This window comes from Oreochromis niloticus, linkage group LG10 (genome assembly GCF_001858045.2).
Source record: "Oreochromis niloticus isolate F11D_XX linkage group LG10, O_niloticus_UMD_NMBU, whole genome shotgun sequence".
NCBI lineage: Eukaryota > Metazoa > Chordata > Actinopteri > Cichliformes > Cichlidae > Oreochromis > Oreochromis niloticus.
This window is the reverse complement of record NC_031975.2, coordinates 13,082,629-13,091,766: the sequence shown is the minus strand read 5'-3', so window position 1 is coordinate 13,091,766 and position 9,138 is coordinate 13,082,629. Positions and strand designations below refer to the sequence as shown.

At 41.0% G+C, this 9,138-nt stretch overlaps 1 protein-coding gene across 1 annotated transcript; it reads right to left on the bottom strand.

Annotated features, from left to right (window-relative positions):
• Window positions 1-35: 35 nt before the first annotated feature.
• Window positions 36-9,105, bottom strand: nfrkb (nuclear factor related to kappaB binding protein). The gene is made up of 26 exons (XM_003446833.5): window positions 9,021-9,105; window positions 8,536-8,677; window positions 8,224-8,425; window positions 8,005-8,132; window positions 7,743-7,914; window positions 7,453-7,557; window positions 7,199-7,272; window positions 7,026-7,107; window positions 6,421-6,616; window positions 6,182-6,293; window positions 5,969-6,095; window positions 5,786-5,863; window positions 5,614-5,690; window positions 5,429-5,475; window positions 5,224-5,284; window positions 4,953-5,127; window positions 4,745-4,851; window positions 4,304-4,427; window positions 3,716-3,795; window positions 3,418-3,611; window positions 3,029-3,296; window positions 2,755-2,934; window positions 1,740-2,468; window positions 1,080-1,186; window positions 772-907; window positions 36-640 (listed from the first exon to the last, which is right to left on the bottom strand). The coding sequence occupies exons 2-26, from the start codon at window positions 8,659-8,661 to the stop codon at window positions 503-505; spliced, it is 3,825 nt and encodes a 1,274-aa protein (XP_003446881.1). The 5' UTR covers window positions 8,662-8,677; window positions 9,021-9,105; the 3' UTR covers window positions 36-502.
• Between the last annotated feature and the right edge of the window lie 33 nt (window positions 9,106-9,138).

The window sequence follows — 9,138 nt, the reverse complement described above, 5'->3', positions numbered from 1 at the left end:
TTTGTGTATAGCCTGCTTTTACAAAAAAAATGCAATATATTGAAGTATTTTATTAACAAATCACAACTTGCTTATATTAAACTGAATTAGTACTTTAATACAATCTGACAAGTTGTTGTTTGAGGTTATCAAGAGACCATGTAGACTTTTCAGTTTTCCCACAAACTTGCGCCTGGAATTTCTATGGAAAGATTATAAACAGGCTGAATTTTCTTATGATATATTTTGTTTATAACAATGTGGAGAAACAAATTTGGGAGGTAACATTTTGTTAATAAATGACCAGAATTTGCAGGTAATACTTACAACTTGGAGAAAAAGAAAAGAAAGCCAACAGGGTTTTCAGGGAAGAATTAGGTTTCTGGCTTTTATGTTTTTTAACTTGCAAACTAAACTAAAACTCTGATAAATATCGGACAAAAAGAAAAAAAACGGTAACAACAATCCTGGCACATATATAGCATCCTTGACCTATGAGTCATTATAGTCTGACAGGATGAGATCACTGTTGTGGAGCCGGTGGAGTATCAGGTGTACATTTTGGTGAAGGTGCTGTTGTGACTACGACTGTTGAAACAGATTTCGGGGAGCCTGCAGCCATGTGCTGAACCTGCTGCGCTGGAACTGTCTGGATCCGAACCTGAAGAGGAAAAGATAGTAGACAATTCTCCGTATTTGTTTGAGTCGACTAAAACAGATAATTGATCTGAACAGACAAACTATAAAATGAAATCACTATATGTGCTAAAAATGAAAAGCATCTACAAGAACCTGTGTGGCCTGTCCTTGCTGCTGAAGCTGTTGGAACTGTTGTGCTGTGACAAAACTGACAGGTTTGTTTCCTGCAATCAGCTTCGTGCCAGCAGGCATGGTGGTGAGAATGATGTTTCTGCCCAGGCTGCTAATACTGCTCGCACAGGAGAGAGAAATGTATAAATATAGATCAAGCGACTACAAAAATGTGCACTTCTACTGTTATAATGTCAAGAAAACACAAATTGCTGAAATAACATTTTATCTTAGAGCATTAACCTTCACAATAACATGAAAGCGAAAGGTCTAAATCTGTGCAGCCGTACTTTGTGTTCAGGCTTGTTTTCCCAATGGGTGTCGTCACAACACTCTTGCTCTTCAGTGGCTGATTGAGGACAGACAGGGGGACTGTGATCCGTGTGGGTAACTTCCCCTACAGTGTTCACAAAGAACAGAATGGTTTGGGCCATACTGAGACACTGTTGTTGATGGTTTTACAGTACACTTAAAGCAATCATTTAAATAAGTCAAAATTCCCATTATTGAGAATATCCTATTATAGATTGATCAGTGCTGCACATCACTAAAGGAAAAAAAAAAAAGTAGTCTGCAGTGAAATGACTTGCTGAATGCAAGCAGACTATGTTTGGAGAAAGCGAGGAACAGGTGGATGCATTCCTTGCTTATCAGTTCCTGGTTTTCATTTGAGGAAACCATGCAAATCAATACATTACCAACCTGTTAAAACATTAACTATCTGTTAATACATTAACTGTTTTAGTTTTAACAGATAGTTACACATAGTTGGGATAATCTTTTCAGTAACTGTAAGCTGTTTGGTTAAATCTCACTGCATTCAGATGTTCAGGTCAGATTCTAAAGACAACCACTTAAACCCTTCTTAAGACATGCATTAGATAACATTGTTGGATTCAACAGTGTGTTATAGTGATGACTGACTGAATAACACTGAATATTTCTCTAACCGTTTGTGTGGTGACAACTGTAGTAGGGACCTGTCGCACAGTAGCTGTAGCTGTTCCTAGCGTCAGAGCTGACCCCGAAGCTCCAGAAGCCACTGTGATCCCTTTAGCACCGGCCACAACACTGGCAGGCATGGTCACTACGTTAGCACATGTAGTTGCTGTGAGAGGCTTACTGCCAGTGGTGGTGGTCATTGTGATGGTCTGACCTGGTTTCTGTGGAATTACACCCAGGCCCGGCATTATCCGAATAGTGGCGCCGGCCTTGTCTGGGGAGGTCACAGTGGAGAAAGTCCTAGATTTTTGGTCGGCCACAGTTACGGCCAACGTGGGCATCAAACGAATGGTCGTGTCTCCTGCAGCCTTTAACAAGGTCGAGGCAACGTGTCCTGCTTTAGTGGTCTGTACTTCCCCAGTACAGGATGCAGCACTGGACACCGAAGAAGGTGAAGGGTGGGGTGGTGTCACGTGAAGAGTGGCTGATATGCTCTTGCCGCCTGTGGAGGCAGAGCCCAGAAAGTCAGAAGTGAGCTTGACGGTCGTAACTGGGGATTTGGCAAGTGTAGCCATCATGTCTGGGGTGATCCGCAGCACTGTTTGGCCTTTAGCATCTGTGGTTATGGATGATGGTGGAAGGCGTAGGACATCTTTTCCCTGGATGCGAAGGTTTGTAGCTGTGATAGGAATTCCTGCTCCTGGAGACTTTACTCCCAGTTGTCCTGTGATAGACACCTGCAAATAATAATAATAATGATAATTATACAAATAATAAATCATGGGATCATTAAATGGTAAACTGCCTTCAAGGATTTTTCTCCTGTCACCATCCTCTTCCTGTATACTACTCAGTTAAACTACATTTCAACTATAGTTTTTGCTCTGAGATCGGAAGGAGTGAAATTTGTTTATTCAAGTGTACATCTGTAAGCATCTGACATTTAAGGGAACATCTCTCCTATACGGTTAATAACTATTCACCAAAAATGATCTTATTATCAGTTAAAAGAAAATGCTCGACCTGTTTGATGTTCGGGCTGGTGACTCCTTGCAGCACAGCTGGAGAAGCAGGGTTGTTAGCTGGGCTACCAGGTGATCCAGATTGAGGTTTGGCCACAGTCACAGCTGACACAGACAATGTAGTTGGAACCTGGACTGGACTGCTAGCAGGTTGACTTCTTAAAGGCACAGACACCACAGCCTGTTGACATACACGACAAACACAGACAGAATTAATTGTACATTTGCAACAAGCATCCATCCATCTTTTAAAAATTATTAGTTGTTTTTGGTACCTGTGAAATTCCTTTAGCTGCCACTGACACTGGCATCCGGATCTGGTGAGGGGTCTGATGTACCAGTGTGGCTTGCTGACTTCCTGCCGATGACCCAAGGCCAGGCTGAGCAGGAACGACTCGTACTTGTGGGAGAGAACCTGCCGCCAAGTGACTCACTAAACGAGCTGCGTGGGATGTAACTGGCTGTGAAGCTGGTGGACAAGCCTGACTTGTGGGCAAAATGGTTCCCAGCTGGGGCAACGATGGAGGGGACACAAGAAGAACACTAGGAGTACAAGAGGGAGCAGAAGCAACAGACAAGAGTTGATTTGAAATTGCACAAATGAATCACAGTGTATGTTCTAGACAATATAAATTAGAAAAAAAAAATCATATTCGACACTGACCCTGGGCTGGTTTTGATTGTATCTGGGACTCCGGTTTTTGTTGGTGTGGTGGCTGTGGAGGGTAAGGGTGATTTGGGGGTTCCAGGTGTGTTCGGAGTGGGTGTCGTCGGGATTGGTGACATGGGATTAGAACTTATATCCTGTCCTGCTTCCAAAAATCCAGTTTTGTTGCTTCCATCTTTGCTTCCAGACTTCTAAACCATTAAAAAAAAAGATTAATCAAAACAATAAGTGGTAAATGGTTATTTCCCCCAGTAAATGCTGTTGGGTGTTTGATTTTTTTTTCCTGTGGACTTACAGGTTTAGCTGCTGGTTTCGGTTTTTGCTGTAGAGCTTTTCTGGCTTTAGCAGCTGCAGCTTGAGCCTGGTGGATCCTCTCTGGATAGGACAAATAAACCAAAGAATATGGTTTTTTTTTCTCCACTGCTCGGTGATTAAGTCATTTTCTGTATCTAACCGAGCTAAAGAGGCTTTTACAAATGAAACATGTCTTTTCTTCACATGGAAAGAGATGATAAAAGTAGTTCATTTTGCTTGATGCTAACGTTAAATGTGCCATGACTCACGCACACAACAGGAGCAGAATCAAGCAGGAAATAAAACAGTTAATGTTAGTTGAGCTGAGGACAACAAGTGCAATAAAGGTGATAATTAGAGTTAATGTGTAACACCTCATGGAGACGTGGACAGGGCCAAGAGCCAGCAAACCAACCAAGTAAGATATTGTGCAAGAAAGGGTAAGATTTTAGTAGGCTCCTAATATCTTCTGATAATGTCCTTCATACAGAGCAGAGTACTGTATTCTGACGTTGAGTAAAAACAAGACACTGTTCTTTAAGGCAGCTCCATAAACCAGAAATATTTTGAAATAAGCTTTGTGGCTTACCAAACTCTTCCTGGCTGCGATTGCGGTGCAGGTAAATCCACAGTTTGCGGCCAATGTCATACTTCACACAGGGGTCTTTCTCATAGTGAAGTCTATCCAGAGCCCCACTGACAACAGTATTCACCTAAATGGAAAGCAAAGCTCCTTACTCATGGTAAATGGTAAATGGCCTGTATTTGTATAGCGCTTTACTAGTCCCTAAGGACCCCAAAGCGCTTTACACATCCAGTCATCCACACACACATTCACACACTGGTGTGTGAATGTGTGTGTGGGAAATGTCACTAAAAGGCAAAAGCTTAAAGCCAGTCTCTGTCTCTGAAAAGTGGTCAAATCATAATCAAACACAACAAAGAAGTCATCTATAATTATGAAAAATGACAAGGGACACAGAGAAAAAACTAAATGAAGGGGAAAAAAGAAGGGAAAACTCTTTCATGCCTGTGCACTTGTGACATCTGGAGCAAGAAACTGTGAGTCTTTCAGCAGTTCACAGATCTCTGCCCTCGTTCCTTCCCCATTGGGTAATCTGGCTGCTGCATCCCGTACTAGAAAAAACAGAAAAGAGGCAAAAGTCATACTAATGGCTTTGCTGCTAAAGCAGTGGGTCCCCACATCAATGGAATCCACGTAAAACAGAAGCTCTAACCCAGAGAAAGAATGGTGACATATGGTGGTCGGTCTGAGCGCAGCAGCGTGTGCTCCCTGGCTTTGTTTAGTGACATCTCCTTATCGAACACGCCTTTAACTGGACCCACCACAGATTCAAAGCCGTGCATCCTAAACGTGAAAGCCTTATGTGGCTGGTTGTACCGTTGCTGCTCCTAATAATTAAAAAGAAAAAAAGTATGTGGACTTCAGAGAGGGCATGTCAGGTCAGATGTGCAGATCACTTTAAACGTTGCAACACAAAAGCAAACCTGGACTTGAAACACTTGTCTCTCATCTCCAGTGCTGGGACGCACAACATAATCAGTTGAACTGTGTGAAAGGGGGACAAAAAAAATTAAAAACTTACATATATGTATATTACACTTCTTAAGAATAACTTTAATGTCACAATAATTCAAGAAACAAGCAGAAAACATGAAATTAGCAATAAAATCATAAATTGCTGAAGCTTACAGTCTCGGTGTGGGAGAGGTCATCTCTAACGTTTCTTCATTTTCTGTCTGTTGAAGATAAAAAGCCTTTTTAAATATTGTCAGAGATAAAACTGATAAAACACAAAAAAAGTACAGCATTGAACAAACTGTAAAGTCACACTTTACACTGCATTTTTCGTAGTATATATATGTTTTTTGTTTTACCTTGACAATGAAATCTTTGGAGTCTAACCACAACTGACAGAGTGCACTCAAATCCTTCTCTGTATCCTGAGTGGGACCTAAAAGAAATTGTGAATGTTAATCTCCTTTAATGACCACCCGGAACACCAAGCACTACTTCAGGTCAGGTATTACTGCGTTTGAACGTGCTTACCGATCCACTTCCACTGTTGACATTCATCAGAAAATTCCACAAATGGAGAAAAGCCACTGGGCAGTGCCATCATGCCATCTGATTTACAAACAGAAGAGTGCAGAGGAAAATACTTGGATATTTCTTCCCACTCCAACACGGCAGAAAAATAACATTTTAGTGTGAGTGACCATTGCTACTTACCTTTAGTCTCGCCTGCAAGAAACTGCAGGGCTTGAACAACCAAGTCAGACCAGCACGAGGCTGAAGAAAACCATGCATTAATGGGACCTGCTGGAGATGACTGCCATATTTGAACTTTCTCCTCCAACTGAGGGGTTAAATTAATGGTGTTAAATTCTCTACAGGGATGTTACAAAATTTAAAACATGTATGCAGGCTGAAATTAGCGCTTACCACTGAAGTACTGGCAGGACCTTCTGTCCTCAAGATGTTTTCCAGCAAGCTGAAAAAACTGGCGACTATTTCCTCAGCTGGAACGGGACTGCTTAGACACTCCTCCACAACTCTGCAACAATAATAATAATAATAATGATAATAATATTAATGATGATAAGTAGAAGAAGAAGAAGAGGATCCATCATCTAGCCAGACTTTACAGTTAATTTTTGATGCCAGCAATTTGCTAGACTCACTCCTCCTTAATGTTGGTTAGCGGGGTAGACGGTGTATCTGGCATGGAGTTGATTATGTTTGCTGGTGGAGCTGATGGGGTGTCTGGAGGCGCAATAGTGTCACAGGTGTCCTCCGATTCAACTTTTATCGTCCTCATTTTCTTCTTCCTTCTCTCATCTCTGATCTTCTTCTTAGGCAAAGACAGATCGAAGAGTGCTAGACAATTAAAAGAAAACAACAATATCACCACAGTGTCACAGTGTAATCTGAAAGTACTGACATTCTGTATCAAAGTTTCCACATTCCAATGCTCTCCCTTTTAAGAAAGATGGATGACATAAAGGTTTTCATTACTTTTTTTGTATACCTCCCCAGACGTTCACTATTACATAAGTCTTTCTTGAAGCTCGAGGTACAACTCATGTTTTTCATTATAGACATAAGCTGTGAAAGCTGAGGTGGACTGTATATGAGTATTTAAGGCCTTCTATTCCCATATATTTTTAAACCCCTATTTGTTGTTGTTTTTAAATTTTGGAGTTGTCTTTGTAGATTTCTAACAAAAAAGGTCATCAATTTTTTTAATGTTTCATTAAAACATTTAAAAAGTGGATATTTTACTCACGCATAGTCCCTTTACGACCCATGTTTGCTCTTGAAAGTATGTCTCCAAGGTGGATATCAGAGGTTATCAAGTCTGGATGGTCCTAGGAATTTTTTTTTTTTTTAAGTCATTAATGATTTAGTGAACAAACGTTATCAGAATCATATGTTTTGTCTCCTTCTCTTGCAACTTACCGGTTGTCGCTTCCTCTTCTCACGATGATTCTGCAGCATGACTTTCAAGTCCTGCTCACCAAGTTCTATTTTTTCTGTTATGATAATAATAATAATAATAATAATAATAATAATAATGATGATGATGATGATGATGATGATGATGATGATAATAATAATAATAACAAATGATGTAACAAAGAAAAAAAAAAATCACACTTCCTGTGCTTAAACAACACAGTAACATTATTCAGGGTACACGACAAATCACGTACCAGTACTCTTCATGTCTTGGGTGGAGAGGCTTGGTAGTACTCTGATTGAGACCGTGGGTGTTGGAGAAGAGGGTGACTGAGGTGCCGGAGTCCATGGTGATATATCTGGAAGGCATCCAAAGCAACTGGTATGGTCAGTCTTGTAATGATTCAAACTGATGTATCAATCAATCTGTATGTTTAAGTTTCCTCTCAATTTTTCATATTCATATTATCTGTCAGTGAAGTGCTTCATAGATTACAAAAGAATGTTATTAGCATTAGAAACACTCATCCAAGACCAGACAAACCATCATCATCAGATGAAGCATTGCTGTCCCCACACTCAGTTTTGACCTCCTTCATTATGCGGCTCAATCTTCTTCTCACCCTTGCCTCCCGCATTTCAGCATGGGTTTTGGTTGGTAACCTTCTTTTATGTGGAAAGTCCTGACCATTTTGTACTGCAAAGTCCAGCAGCTCCTGCAAAAAGAAATACATCAAAACTCACAGACACAGACAGAAGCTAAGAGGCTGTGTGCAATCTTCCACAAACTTAAAAAACAAAAATACCTTTCTGGAGACAAGGATCTGCTTCAGCAGCCTGTGGTAATACTGCTGAAGGCAGTGCACCTGTCGTTTCCTCTGGGACTTGGCACACAGCTGTCTGTACTTGACCACCTCAGGATTGAAGTAACCATCTGGGTTGGGATAACAAGAGATGTGATGAGTAACTGCTTCAAAAATCAATTCAGCATCATTCACTCTTCTCAGCAGTAAATTGGTAAGCACCTCTGAATAGTTTTTGTGCAAGATGAAGGGGGTTCCCAAAGTTAAAATTTTTATCGTTGAATAGGTCACTGATGGTACTGCCCTGCTCCACACTATTGTTCTCAGGAAACTGCGGCAGAAACTGACAAAGGTGCTGCCGCTGTGAATCTGACAGTACTTCACGCCAGGTGCTTTCACTCAGCACAGAGAAGAAAATTTCAGGCTGTCGTAAAAAGAAGTGAACAGCAACATATGAAGATATGTGAAGCAAAATATGAACCGTGAAACAGCAGAAAAGAGGATAATTTCGCAACTAAATGGCAAACAACTCACGTCCTCCAGGAGGTCCTCTGGAAGGCTCACTCTGCAGTTCCCCAGCATGCACTCCTCGGTGATTTGCTCATCGTTCTCTTCTTTTGGATCAAGAGGGTCCGAAAGCATGTGTGCAAGTGCGTCCATTCTCCTCTGTTCCCACCTTCAAGTATTTCACATGACCACAAATTCTCAGAAACCCTCGGAATACGTCTTTTCACTTATTCACGTTGTTCATTAAATAGTTTTGGGGTAGTGTTGTAGCGCAAGCAAGCAAAACCATCCACAGCAACAAAACACCTCTTCACAAACTACGCTAAGGTGCTAAGCTAAGCTAGCAGGAAGCTCAATATGACGCGTCTATATACGATCTCTGTTCACTAAGCTGGTATTTAGCTTAGCCACCAATGATAGTACTCTGTGCAGTATGCTGGCTAATAGAATAACATGTAAGAATACTGTGCTCATATAGATGCAAGTGATTAAAAACTGTTGGTAGCTCTTACCTGACTTTGCTTTATGTTTTGAAATGAAGAGGGAACTATTTTACCGACGCACGGTTTTCTTCTTCTATTGATATTTGATGACATACTCACCCCCAAGGATTTGCCGCCCTCTGAAGGA